The sequence below is a fragment of the Pleurodeles waltl genome, chromosome 5, assembly GCF_031143425.1.
Source record: "Pleurodeles waltl isolate 20211129_DDA chromosome 5, aPleWal1.hap1.20221129, whole genome shotgun sequence".
In the NCBI taxonomy this organism is placed as follows: Eukaryota; Metazoa; Chordata; class Amphibia; order Caudata; family Salamandridae; genus Pleurodeles; species Pleurodeles waltl.
The window spans coordinates 780628970-780643858 of record NC_090444.1 but is presented as its reverse complement, the minus strand read 5'-3'; the positions used below and the strand labels follow the sequence as shown (position 1 = coordinate 780643858).

The window sequence follows — 14889 nt, the reverse complement described above, 5'->3', positions numbered from 1 at the left end:
CTCGGTGGCCATCTTGGCTCCTCCCCTACAGGAATACTCTATTATCTACTTTTATATGCCTTTATTAATCGGCCTAAAAATATCCAACCCCCTATTAGTAAAAGAGCAAAGAGGGTACAAACTTTCATCTTGACCTGAAAGTATGTGAATATTCCTATTTAATTTCCAATTTAGAACTTTTGGGGCTATTTTCATACATGCCAACAGACCTGATTCAGGCAAGAGACTTACGACTGTTTAAGTCCAATGGGTCATTATTTTAGCTCTCTTCTGTCTAAAACTCTTGCACTTCAATGTAAGTAGTGGGCAGAATACATTTCCCGATTTTTTTTCAAAATCTCCCTTGTTTCTGTTTCAGAATGTAGACGTATTTATTTCACATAGGTAGGTAAAAACAAATAAGAGAGTACTGCTGGAGTTCTGCTTTACGTATTCCAAAATGTCTTTGTGAACAGTCTCGAAAATGCGGAAAATACATAGTTAACCTTCCTGAACCTAGAGAAGAAATACAGAGGAAAGTTTGCCACTCTAAGGCACTTTCCCCTTGCTTGAACCGCGTAGCCCTCACAGGACCCTCCCCAGCCCAAAAAAGGCAAGGCAGAATGTGACGGGCATCAGGAGGGCTAAGAATACATCTGTTCACTAATGGATAGGGTTACTGTACAGTTTTCAAAGCAGGCCCTCCGAGCCCCGATCACCCTACTGTCTACGGGACTGACTGCAGTGGCTTGAACCGCTCTCTTCGATCGCCTTTGCTCCCGCTGCTGACATTTTCCGCCCTCCTGTCCCACTCAGCTGACTGTTCCACATTCTTGTCAGCTGTCGAAAAGAAGTGCCGAAGACATCCTGCAGGAGACAGCTATTTCTTTCAGCAGCTGACACCACAGTCCAGTTAGCAGGGTGTCCTGACAAAGGTTCCAGTTCTTCCAGGGGTTGGCAGGGTGGGTGGGGAGACACTGTCATATAGCACGTTATAGGAAGGCAGCGAGGGACAAGAGGACAGCCGGGGATCCCCGCTTTTGTATTCCCGTGAACTCGGTTTAAGAGTCTTAAGTGGAAGCTCCCTTTATGAAGCACCCTCGACACTGACCTGTTCCCGCGCCGACCATATCGCAGCTATGGCGGAGGTGACGCCAGAAGGTACCGTATAGCACTTAAAACTTCAACCTATTACGTTTGGTTCGACTTTGACTGTTATTTGTGTTCTAAATTGGTCTTTGTTATGTCAAATGAAGTTTTGTTTAACTTTATTTTCCACAAAACGCGGTGGTGAGCCAAGGTCGCCTAGCAAGTCTCAGTAATGTTTGATCAACATAGGCCTCTATTAATAGCCTGCAGCATGTAGTGTGCGTTTTTTGTCCAGGAGGGTTTGAAATGTCCCACAATGTATACAGTCAAAATGAAACTCAATTTTTGTATATTTATGGCGGACTAAATAAATACTTTTTTAACTTTCACTGTATTTTTGGGCGTTTAGCCACGTGCGTTCACAAAACAAAAATCATTTGTAATATCGCTATACACTTACTGATCTATACCAGTCATTTGGTGATGACCGAGGGGGTGGCATGCCTCACTCACACGACAGCATGCCTCACTCACACGACATTAAAAGGGCAGTTACCGTTGTATTTCTAACACGGCTTGAAGGTTTGAACTCAGGGTTATAAATAGCAAATAGAATCAAATTGTCATGTTACGCCTTTTGCACAATCCACTTATCTATGGGGTGTGTTTTTCAATAGAAATGTATTAATAACGTATATATGTGTGGATGCACGTATTCATTTTGAAATACTCTATGATGTTCATGGTGTATAGTGAACACCATGCGTTGCTAAAAAGCACCCGCTGTTATTTACAGCGCTCGTAAATACCAAAAACAGCAATATTAATCTCCACCTTACAACAGGTTCTTGTTGTAATTAATTTCAGGTTTGAGCTCCTATGAGTCGAGACCTGAGTAATAATGCGTGGCAACCTGTGCCTGCTTTTCGTTGTGTGTGGTTTTTATTTGGCCATTTCCCGGTACAGTTATCAAATTGCGTCTCAAATTGTTGGCTCCAAAACCCTGGAAGGAATGAGAGTTCATATGCTTCATGCGGTGGAGCTTCAGAAGTATCAGAGAGTCGTATGTATGCAGATAATATAATTGTCACGTCACTTCTTAAACACAAGTATATTCATTATTTGTGCGCTGGGATCTTACTGAGTTTTAAATCAATCAGCTCAGATGAGATGCGGGTTTGCTGCAGCAAACATATGGCTTAAGCAGGCGTTTCTCTTTTTTGGTCAGCAGTTGGATGAGTCTATAATTTGCTCCTGGCAGGACGATCTGCTGTAAAATGTTGAAGCAGGTGGTACTGCCTGACAGTCTCGAGCAAGCTGAACTAAATCTGTTCAGCACACTTTTGCCAAGTTTGCTAAATGTCCGGTTTACACGTCTGCTGTCCAAAAGGCCGTTGTTGTGGCTATAAAACTCTAAGTAAATAGCTATGTAACAATCGCTACAGTTTATTTGTTTTTTACGTGATTTTTCAATGAGCTATATTATTGTTCACGATATCCATTGGCATTCAGCTGCGTTGTTGCTGTTTGAAGAGGCTATGATGGCACTGATTCCAAGTGGGCCGTTTAGTTCCAATCGCTGTTCAATCCCATTTTTGCACCGGAATTGGAATACGTAGGGCCTCATTTACGAGACCTGTGGCGCAGGGCACTGGGAAAGGGCAGAAATGTGCTCTAGCTACAAGATATAGTGAATTTCTGTCCTTTCCTCTTGACAGAAACAAACACAAGAGGTGTTTTCGTCTTTCTATGTGTGTGGCTGAATGCTGCACACATGGAGGAAAAAACAGGGAGAAATAAACATATTTCTCCTTGTTGCGACACTCTCACGTCGCCCCTGAGTTTGAATAGGAATCTGACACATTCCAAGACTTTTAAAATCTCGGAATGTGGCAGATTCCTTCGTTTTCCATGGGTGTTGCATGGGAACACCCCAACAACACCGATGGAACGTCCCTTTCGTGCAGCTATGCATGAAAGGGGTCTATACTTACAAGGCCATGAAAAGCCACACAAGGTGGGTTTGCGTGAGCTAGTAAATATGGACTGACACACTGCGCCACTGGAGTGTTAAAAAAATTACAGTCAGGTGTGGTATTATGCGGCCAGGGCCCTGTAAATGAAGCCCTTAGAAGCATATTTATCAAATTTTCATGCAGCGCACCAAGCCACCTTGCTGTGCTGTGTGAAAAAACAGGTATGCCCCAAATTTTCCATTATATGGCGCATTCCTTTCCTTGCACTTGCCCTTATGGCTGCCTAGCACCAGTATAGGCACCCTTGCACATTTGTGTCAGGGTGCCTGCATTGTAAATAGGGTTGGTTTTGTGCAGGAAGGAGCACCTTCCTGCACAAAACAATCCTTTGATGTATTTTCCTCTTTCTATGCGTGCTACAGAATGCAGTGCACATAGAAAGAGTAAAAAACTAGGAGAAATGAAGATATTTCTCCTCGTTATGCCTTACCCAGAGAGAAATAGGATTTTGATGCATTTCTCAGTCTACCAGTAATGGTAAATCTGAAAATGCTCCAAAGTCCATGGGTGGGTGCGTGGGAACACCAATGCTGCATCCAAGGAATGCCTTCCTAGGGCAGTGTAATGCAACTCAGTGATTTACACTGTGTTGGATTACTTCAGATTTATCAAGACACTCAGGGCCGCTCAAGTTCATGGCTTAATAAATATGACTTAAGTTTTTTGTTATCCTTGTGATCCATTGCAAGGCGTAAGAGTGGTGCAAAACATTTGATAAATGCGCCCCCTTAGATTTTCAGGTATTACCACACCCTTACAATGTTTCCCAGAGGTCAAACCTGCTGTAATGTTCTGTGGAAAAATATGTAATACATTCTGACACTTGCAGAATTTGTGTGGAATGTTCTGAATTGTTCATGTAATTTATCATTTTTATGGGGAAAAAACTCAGAATTCAACATGTCAACTTCACCCAGTAAATACCAAAACTTGAGAATCTGTATTTACCGGGTGGTGTAATACATCACTCCCACCCAGCTCACCTGTAACAGGGGCATAATGATAGATCCTAAAGACATGCATAATGTTAGTCACATAGAGCAGGGTTCCTGATGATGAAGGCAAGGATACTCTATTTTAGAGACAAATCCACAAATCTTTCCCCATCCATACTTATATTGATGGGGCAATATGTGCATTTTGCTAATGTGCAGATTCCCAAAGGGAATTGCATTGAAGTATTCTGGCTACCAAACTCTTAATCATCCCCTCATTCTTTGGTAGATGTGTGGAGATTTAGGAATCAAATATTCCAAATATAATACAATTAAAAGAATAAAGAATTTATAATTCAAACTAATTGTATAACATATGCAAATATTTTATTTTAAAAAATCCCTAATAAATGTACAGAGAGCTAAAACAGAACAAAGCATAAACACAAATATCAAGTTTCAAGGGAAACCATAACCACAACTGTTACCATAAAAGTACTGAGTTGACCAATGCAAGTCTGTGAGAAATACCTTAATCTTAGTATTTAATGATAGTTGAATGTTCAGCAGGCGGTTGTAAGCAGTTCACAACCTTGGATAGGGTTTGTTGGAGCTTACATTATGTAATTATCAAAGGGATGGAACAGCATGAAACGGGGCATGGTGCTATGGGAGTCAAAAAAGTTCTAATATTATTGCCTAGGTTTCCAGATTCATTGTGCCAATCTAAGAGGAGACAAAAATACACCTGTGGCTTTGCAGAGTTGTGATTCCACTACAAATTTCAGAAAGATAGTGGGTTCCTACACTCAGAAACCTTAGATTGCTTACTTTATTACCAAGTCAGTGACCAAAACAACAATTTACAATGCTAGAAAATATGTGTCACAGCATGCCAGCTCATGGGCCCAGCCACAGAGAGGACTTTGCAAAGGCACATTCTCAGATTCAATGAGGTAATGTGTTGTTATTTTTTTTAATTCCTCTGTATCCCCGAATACCACAGCAGTTTTGACTCAGATGTTTTGTCACTTGTATCACCAGCATCCTGTAGGCAAGGCATCGGTAGAAGGCAAAGCACCTCACTGTGCCTCAGGGTATATCAGGAAGTTTCTCTGCTCCCCACATCTGATAAAGTTCGTCCCAGAAGGGCCATGTGAAAGATTTCTAATGCTTCACATGAAGGGAATCAGGTACTCAATCTTCACTAAAAGTAAGCTCAAATTTGTGTTTTAAGAGAACACTTTTTTAATATATATATATTTTTTTAGAAGTGACAGTCAATTTAATCAGAATGGTTGTGCTATAGAACAGTCAAAAGACTATATTGGACAGTAAGTAGGGTGAGTGATTTCTGTATATCAGCATTGTTGAATATTGTGTGAGTTAGAAATACCATTGCAATGCTGAGAAATAGCAGGGCAAACATAATTCTGAGCACAATACATATTGCAGCATGCATTACACGTGATGGATGGAAGGCAACTTACTTCCCATATTAACACATTTACATTGTTTAGTTTGTTGGCACCAGATGACATTTATTCCCTTAATGGAGCATGAGGTGATTTTGTTTGCAAGGCGGGCTTTGTGAACAACTGAAGGGAACAGGTTAGTCTGAATGGGTAATAGAGGGCTAATAACATACACGTGGACTCTAATCTGAAGGCGGTACAGGATAGTTTGGGTGAGAGTAGTGGGGTTGAGTATCAGGTTTCAAGTTGTAGGTGAGGTTGCAGCAGGTTAAGGATATCAGAAAATTAGGAGATGTCTCATGAGTGGATTTGAAGACAAGAGTAGGGAGTTTGTAAAGTGCTCTCTTCTTGACAGAGATGCAGCCAGCCTGCTGGAGATAACTAAGGCTGGGGTTGTCTAAGGAAATCATATAGAACTCAGGTGTTGAAGTTTAAGACTGTCATAAAGATGCACCTGACATATATCTTTCTGCATTGGCTGTAGTGGCGATGAACGTTTCCATCCCTTATTGTTTGGCCAAACAAAATGCCAAAGTTTCCTGTTTGTGAGGAAAACATCGGTGTGGCTGGCAGAAAGTAGAGTGAGCTCGAAATATAGGAAGACATAGATGAGGTAAGAAAGAACTGTCTCTCTGGCTTAGATGACTTCAACATGAAGAAGTGGAGAGCCATTGAATAGTGAATGGTAGTGAGACAATCAGATTACTGGATTGAAGGAAGCGTGAGAAGGTGGAATGCAAAGAGGATTTGTGTGTCATCTGCATATAGATGGTAGGAAAAAACAAAAGAGGAGATGAGAGCTCCAATAGAAGTATTGTGCCGGAGAGAGCCCAAGCCAGAGTCTTGGAAGACACCAGCTGGCAGAGAAAAGCAGGGAGACGGGGTTGCCAGGTAACAGAGAAGGTCCACTCAGATAAACCGGAGAAAAAATATTTGAGAGCAGAGCCAATGATGCCAAATGGCTGGGCAATTGTTGTAAAGTCTGTCAAAATACCAGGTTAGATGAAAAGTGTCTGGCATTAGCAAATGCTATGATGGTTGGTATGTGTAGGATGGCATTTCTGTGGAGAGAAGCTACTGCAATGCACATTAGCTGGGATAATGCAGAAGTTTGTTAGCAAAATAGTGTACGTTGGTTAAAAGCAAGGCATGAGAATGGGATTTGAGACGTTAGTTGATAGAGGAAGAGGTATTATAAAATGTGGGCCCTTTAACTGAGGTAGGACCAGAACAGATTTAAATCATGAAGGATATGTACCAGAACAGAATGCAATAGAAAAGTAAGGTAAATTTGACTAGTGTTTCGAAGCTGAGAGCAAAGTGTTTGATAGTTTTGGGACTGAGAGGGTCAGGTGGATTTTAGGTATGTTCATTGGGGTACATCTAGTGAATGTTGGAATAGTAAATTCAGAATACAGCAAAGTAAGGTTGAGAGGTTTTGGGGATTAGAGCGGTATAAGTAGAGCAGTGAGAAATGTAGCAAGGGGTTGTCCACTCATAATGATTTTAGATGAAAAGCAGGATAAACAATGTTGGTGCTGAGAGAGGATTTTTGAGAGTTGCGGGTAGCAAAGAAAGTATATAATTGTGTATGCCAGCCCTTAAAGAAAGGGTGGGAGTGAGCTGAGGAGGTCTGTAAAGTAGATTGATATTTATTGTCAAGGGCTATTGACAACACATCCATTGTTTATTTATATTTACTTATATCTTTGTACATTTTCACTAGTTTTATTCTTTCATCATTTGTGAAGAAGTGAACACATCAACTTTTTCATGGTTTGTAGGTTAGGCATAAGCTAGGGTTTCCGGTGTGAGGCTGTTGTGGAGAAAGCAGGCAGAAGATCGTGAGTTTGAAAATCATGTTTCTGGACATGACTAAAATATTTAAATTTCACAGTATGGTGTAAAATTGTTATGTTGTGGTTAATTTGGTCTAAGAATGTTGGAAGAGTGCCAGAGAAGTGTCTATGTTTAGATAACGGATAGTGGTGATGGCGGTGACGGTAGATGTGATGTAGTCCAATGTTTTCAAGATAGTTTGGAATGTTTTCAAATACTTTTCAAACACCTAAACCTCTTATTGCATTTCAATTTTCTTGGTATCAATTTAATCGCTACATTTTAACCTTTGCACCTAAATGGTTTGAGAATGCTAGCTAATTTTATTTTTAGCTGTTATGTTGTTTTTGTGTTCCTCTTCTTACGCTGCATGGCGTTTTCTCTAAGGCAGTTATTGTTGCTTGCCCCAAGCTTCCAAGGATAAGTTTGCCATTCTTCACAGGTTACCCCTTAGCTTCTGAGACATTTGCACCCCGGTGCTAAAGTCTTTTTTACATGTTTTGTGCACTTCGTGCTGAACCTTCATAACTTTGTCTACAAAAGGAATCAACATCAAATGAGTGTGCTTTTTCCATTTCCGCTGGAATTTAAATGAACTCAGGATTTGTGAACTTTCATGGACGAAACGGAAAAAATAAAACGCCAAAATATAGCAAAGTTTTGGGGGTGGGGTGTTGAAGAAATGGAATAAAAATGTTGTGCAGAAAGTGTAGGTATTTGTTTTTAAAAAAATGGCATCAACAAATGGTTTGCAGTTCTAAGATCCCTAACCTTCTAGATTACAGAATCCACCAGAGTTGTAAAAAACTAAGGGACAGATTTAATGAAAGTGGCGTTGAAGCCAGTGCAGCTCCACTTTCCTTGCGCCATGTAGCGCCCCCCTACCGCCACCATGTGTGCGCCGTATTTAATATATGGCCCACCATGCTGCAGGGTAGGGGGCAATATAGTAATTTTTTTACGCTATTGATTTACTCTGCAGGAGTAGTGCCAAAAGTTTGGCACTACTCCTGCAGAGTACATAGGGGCCCACTTTAAATAATGGTATGCCCCCCTTTTAAAGCCTGCTCTGAGCAGGTGTTATAACTACTGAAAAAAATGGGGCAAGTAAATCTCTTAGATTTCCTTGCACCATTTTTTCAGCCCCACCTAGCTGGGGAACGCCCCCTTTGCATTCTTTATGCCTGGCGCAGGCATAATGTGGTGCAAGGGTATACAGAGTGGCGCAATGCATGCATTGCACCACTTTGTTAATATGGCATGGGGAGAAGACCACTGTAGCGCCACCTTAGTATAAAAAAAATGATGCTATGGTGGCGCTAAAGTGGCGCTAGGGGCACTTAAATATGCCCCTAAATTTTTTACCAAGGGCATTTTTCCTATTTGCTGCAGTTTCAACCTACCAGCAGTTTGTGATGGAAACAGGTGTGAAGCGCATGGGTGAAAGAAACTATTCATTGAAACGAAAAAATAATGAAACAAATAGGAAAAGGAGAGACATCTGATGTTTTCAAATATCTGACGTTTTCATTTGTAATTTTTTGTCAGATGGCTGATTTTGAAAAGCAATAAACTGCTACATCAGTCAGACTCTTATTTCTCTTCTATTCCAAAACACCCTTTACCCAAAATCAACAACTGAGTTGTAGCTTATAATGATATTTCATTTGCATAGTGACCATGCATCAATCCATACATTTTGAAATAGGCTCTAGTTGCCTTTTCTAGGAATAGTGGTCATTTGTAAAAATCAGAATTTGGGGTTACCCATACTACCATGAGGACAATTCGCAAAATGTGATCTTTCTTGCAAATTGGTTTAGGTTTCAAAGCCAGTAAAAGAGAGGAATTCAAATAATGATTGCAAATTTTATACTACTGTGCTCCTACATGTATACCAATAAAAATATTACGGCATTTTAGGGGCTAAGCCTAGGACCACGGTACATATGTCCCCAAAATGTAATGGGGAGAAATCAACACTTCCTATAAAAATAACCTTTTACGGTGATAGTGGTAGCTTGAATACCAGACAAAACCAGACAAACAAGTGTTCCCTAGTCCACAACAGAGTCAGGATAATGCATTATTTTTGACAAACCTCACATTATAATCTTTCGCATGCCAAGCCTACTGCGAAGCACAAATTCATATAACATATTTTCAAGCATAGCTGCCAACTGACATTCTTCTACTACAACAAGAAAATCAATAATGAGGATTTGTCACAAATCCGTGTGGGCCTTAAAAATAACACTGGTGGCAGGCAGCGGAATGCCTGAGGCCTAACAGAAAACATGGCCTCGATTACAGGTTTATTTCTGGCTTGTGAAATGTATTTCTTCTGATTTTTACAGAAAGAAAAGCAGTCTACTGGTGAGAAGGGGCAGTTATTAATTGTGTCTTTCGAACCACAAAGTCAGCATTTCTTCTCCCTGCTTGGTGTGCTGTTGGTGTGCAGGTCAGGCAGGGTAAAGCCGCAGCTGAAGCACGGGAGGGCCAAGTAGGCACCATGTGATAGATATTTCACCCTACCTGTCTATTATTAGACCCGAGTCATGCAGGGCATGAAGATGCTTTACTATAAGATTGTCCATTGGCCATTTGAGTCCAATCCATGGTAGAGTTAAAGAATAAGCACCAATTATGCAAAGTATTTTATTTAAGTTAATTGAAGGCATATTTGTCTTATGTAGTCATTCTGAAAATCTGGCATGAAGTCAGCCCTCCTAAACCCACATGGGCATCATTGTTTTACAGGTATTCGTGTAATATTGATGTAACCTCTGAGACAATTCCTGCTTTTCGTTTCCCCCGAAACTAAAAATCAAAATAATTAGATTGAGTTAACATGGTGCACTACCGCCATTATAGTATAACTACCTAAAAGTTGGCCCCTTTTTTTAAATGTATTGCTATTAGTATAATCAATATTAATATTAACCAACAAAGAAAAACAAATGCTGTACACGAGAATATTATAGTTTTTGTTTTAGCTCTGTCACCTTTCCCTGATCTCCCCGAAACTATGGTGTGTAGGGAGTTGATTGACCATCTCACTCCAGCTAATTACAGGCACTTTCTCCAGTCCTGAAATTTTCACCCACAGATCATTGATTTATGATGTGCTAGTCTGGTTACTTTAGTTGAAGCTAAACTAGACAAAAAACCCAGAATGCATTAAGCTAGCGCACATCAGTCTTGTACTGGTAACAGTGTAAACAATGACGTGGAGGAAATGGTCACCCTATTCGCAGATTTTCTCCCATCTAAAGTCTTTGTTAAACTAATTTACCTTTACCACTTCCACCACTGGTTGCAAATGCATTATTCACCATTTGACTTGAGGAGAAGAGATGGAGAGTTTTCATTTTATGTGAAGATTTAAGTGAAAATAGAAGCCAAGGTACATGCCACAATATACAATTGCAAAACATGTTACAGTTACCCTATAGAAATTGTTTTATTATTGAGGAGAAGAGATAAAGATTGTGAAATGAACAAAGAAAATATACGGTTTATGCACGAAAAACGTGAAAAATAGGACGATGAATATAGGGAATTTGATGGATATTCAGCTAATGGTGACTGCTGGCACTCTTTATTGGGGATCATGGCTTATTTATAATCGTCATACTTTAACCCAGAGCAAGAAAAGGCAGAAAGAGACAATGAAGGAGAAAAAGAAAGGCATGAAAACAATGATTAAGAGAGAGAGGAAGGATGAAAAAGAATTTGCAAGCGTGAGACAAAGAGATAGGAAATGAAGTGTAGTGGAAGAATGAGGCATGAGTTGGAATCAAGACTAGGCAGCCTTGGTATTTGGCAACCCTGGCAGTGAGCTGAACCTGCAGCGAGAGTTTATTAATAACATTGTCACTCAGCTTCTATTAATTCACAAACTAAGATTTACAAACAGATTTACAAGGATCTAGCACCACCAGAGCGTCACTTTTTGTGATGCTCCAGTGGCAGTGTGCTGTGCGCCACATCTACAAGGGGGCAATAAGCCACTTTTTGTGGCTTAACGCCACCTTGCAAATATGGGCCAGAGCGGTGTGCAAAGAGTGTTGCTGTGGGCGTTCCACCACAACACCTATTGCTTTTGATGCTGTCCCATATTTACAAGAAGGCGTAAATCTGTGACAGTGCCAAAGCTAACTCCACTCCAGGGGTGGCGTTAGCATGGCACAACACGGAGGAATACTTTTATTCCTCCTCCTTTTTGCTTTTTCCATGTAAGGAAAAGGCCTTGAATGAATGTTTATGTGCAGGAAGGTGCCCCTTCCTACCCATCAACAATTGTTCAAAAATAATAATTTGCTACATCTATGAGTGCTGCCTTGTGCAGCACACATAGAAGTGCCAAATCACCATTGTAGATTGTTTTTGAGCAGGAAGGGACATCTTCCTGCACATAAGCAATCAACCCCCTCAACTCAGACACTCTTGCACTATGGTGCAAGGGTGTCTGCGATGGTGCTGCCAGCTAAATTTAGCGCAGGCGCAGGGGGAAACAAAGGGGTGTGCCGTATTATAGTAAATATGGTGCATCCCTTCATTTCTAAACTGGCACAGTGCTGCAAATTTTGGCACAGCACTCCACCACTTTTTAGTAAATCTGGCCCTAAGTGCTACAGTCAAGTCTACTAAAACAAAAGTTTCCAATCTTCTCCTTAGTTACTCAGTCACAAAGAAATATTTTACCAACTGCCAGTTCGCCTGGATATATCTTATATGTATCTGAACAAATCAATGATATATCTTACAATATCTTACTTGCCAATATATAACATTATGTGATTGCCTTTTTACTTGGTTTCCTGTCAGGTCAATCGTACAGTGCCAGTGCTTCATTGGAAGTGAAGAGAAATTATATTTGACAAAGAGCATACATTGGTTAAGCAGGCCTCATTCAAGAGCTGCTGGCAAATACAAATGGGCCCAAAACAGAAGTGGGGAATGCTACAGGTAGACAGAATTCCACACAGTTCACAGTAAAGACCCTCCTCTTCAGCGGACGGCAGGGTTCACATATAGAAATCGTTGGTCTTCTGCACTGATACACCATCTAGCAATACCATTGTGACATATGGCAGGAATCTCTCAGGAGGGCTGAACCAGATTTCTCTATAAATGGGGATGCAGGCTCAGAATGCTTTATGTTCACTTCAATTGCCAAAATGGTATGCAGTCAGATTATTTCAGCCCCAGCACCCTGTGTGTAATTGTCACTTTCCTTCATAGATTGTTATATGTCCTTGATAGTTTCCCAGGAAACTCTAGTGTTTTCTCCTTCATCATCTATGCTTTCCAACTACTTTTCTGTTTGAGGTTGTGTGTTGTGCCTGGCAGTCACAGGCACAATGAAACCGACTTCAAGGGCCAGGTTCACATCGATTTTGCTGTGACTTACTTTTGTAACTCCATCAATATCAAAGAGGTAATACTGCTTCTTGTCTTTCAACCTGGTTCAATACATAGAATGTTTATAAAGAGCTTGAATGCCTTTTACGAACAATGACAACATAGGACCTCACTTAGACACTAGCTGATGGGATAGTCTGTCAAAACTTGATGGTTGTGCAGCTCATCGTATTGCAAATGCTGTATCCTGTAATGCACTTTTAATATGGTGGCCTGGACATCTGTCACTTTTGTGAGGGAGGACCCCATCGCCAAACTAAATAAAGCCACTAGTTTGGAACTTCAAGCGTTTTGGTGTTGTTTTTTTCAAACACTGTAGCTGTTTGCTGTGGAACTATAACATGATATTTTTTTCCCTAATTCTTCAAGTTCTGTGCTGCGTTTTGACATATTTAGGGGGCATGAGAGAAACAGAGAACTTAGGTTGAGTGCCAGGATGACAAATGAAAAGAAGGGAGACTAAGCTATTGCGATAACTTTTAGAAGCATTTTAACATGTGACTTTCAATGCAAAGTCTTTATTAAAATAATTACAAGTACAGCAGGGAGGCAACTTATTTTAAAATGCAGTCTAATCTCAAACGACTCTATATGCCAAATGCAGCGCACGTTTAAAATGTTCGAATGGAGCTCTGAATCTCCCCAGCACGAATCTTGTGAAAGTATAGCATACTTTTGTGCAAAGTTTGTTTGCTGTGTTGTGCAAGTGGGAAACACAATGTAGAGCCGGATCTTGCAAGATAGAACTGCTGGGCCTGTCATCTCCTGCAATAGTGCTCTAAAAGGCTGCCTTGCATGATGCGCTGCCTCACAGAGATCCGTGTGAGCTCTCTAGCATGTCCAGACAAACAGACGATTTCCACGCAAGGATGTGTTTTGTAAATTTCAACACGTATGTGGGCCTTTTTGAGAAATGAAAACGCTTCTACTTGTTAGCACCTGCTTCAAGGAGGTGTTAGTTTTTAATGCAAAACCTAGTCTGCCTCTTCTAGTAGAGGATCTCTCACAAACTGTGGGTGTTTGCACTGCAACATCCATGTAATGCCCCCTTGATTCAAAGCAATGTAGACCAGTGCAGATCACCCTTTGTGCTAAACAAAGGGCACTTTACCAAAAGTAAATACTAGTGCGTTGCTTTGCGTGACTTTGCTTCACTAGTAAATCTGGGCCTTTCTCTGTTCCGTGAACAGGCTTATGTACCCTCATCGGGAAATTTGCATCCATATAATTGTACTAATAACACTATTACTATCATAAAACACTTTAAAGTGGAAAATGATCCTTTGTAATATTGCTCGGTGAATAACGGCAAATCTCCATTTAACCCAATTATAGGTTTAGACAATATTCCAATCTCTCATTAAATTTTGTTCAATGCCAACTAGTCTTTCAATGAGGGCATACTTATTTGAACTCCTCAGTGAATTTGAAACCACCACGACACGATCCATACTTAAAAGGCAGCCTTAATGACAGGTTATAATATTTTCCTTTAATGCTTGTGTATGTTTTTAATTCTGTTCCTCCTTGCAGCATTTGTTAAAGTTTGACCTTTCATGAAAAATAGCTAGACTCACCTCTAAAGAGCAGAGTTTTTTCAAAAGGAGACTGATTCTTGGCTTGCTTGGTATAGTGATTGCTGAATTCAGGCTAAGGCCTTCATTATTAGACGTGCAGAGTAGTATGACACCAGTTCAATCTCATTACTGTATCATGCACATTCTCACCTTCTGAAAGCAGGTGGAAAATGTGCGTGTGGGGGAGGGGTGAATGTCCCAGGATCGGAGAACCACGTGCGGAAATGAGTAACAAATGACCTCTAGCACTTCCTTTATATGTTCATCCTAACTCTCAACAAGACAACACCCTAATTGATAAAAATGTAATTAATACCAGAAAAATAACATTATTCCAGCACAGCCAATGACCATCTGCCGTAGGAGTCAGACAGAATTTGCATGACCTTGCACTCCAGATTTTAACAAATATTTTGGTCTTCCACAGATAAACTGTGCCCTAGTTTTTATGAACTGTATTTCATTATAGCCGAACTACTGTATGCTTCGATTGAAAGCAACCTTTAGATTCACTAGAACATTGTAGCTTGTT

General features: G+C 40.5%; 1 protein-coding gene across 43 annotated transcripts in view; it reads left to right on the top strand.

Moving 5' to 3' along the window:
- Window positions 1-646: 646 nt before the first annotated feature.
- TRDN (triadin) overlaps window positions 647-14889 on the top strand; it is a 1868677-nt gene continuing 1854434 nt past the window's right edge. For 33 of the 43 annotated variants that reach the window (XM_069234779.1, XM_069234790.1, XM_069234770.1 and 30 more), the window contains exon 1: window positions 649-1140. In XM_069234779.1, the coding sequence (XP_069090880.1) occupies window positions 1119-1140 (22 nt within the window). In that variant the 5' untranslated portion in view covers window positions 649-1118. Of the gene's footprint in view, window positions 1141-14889 lie in introns of all 43 variants that reach the window. The other 10 variants (XM_069234801.1, XM_069234800.1, XM_069234799.1 and 7 more) reach the window with 3 other exon arrangements.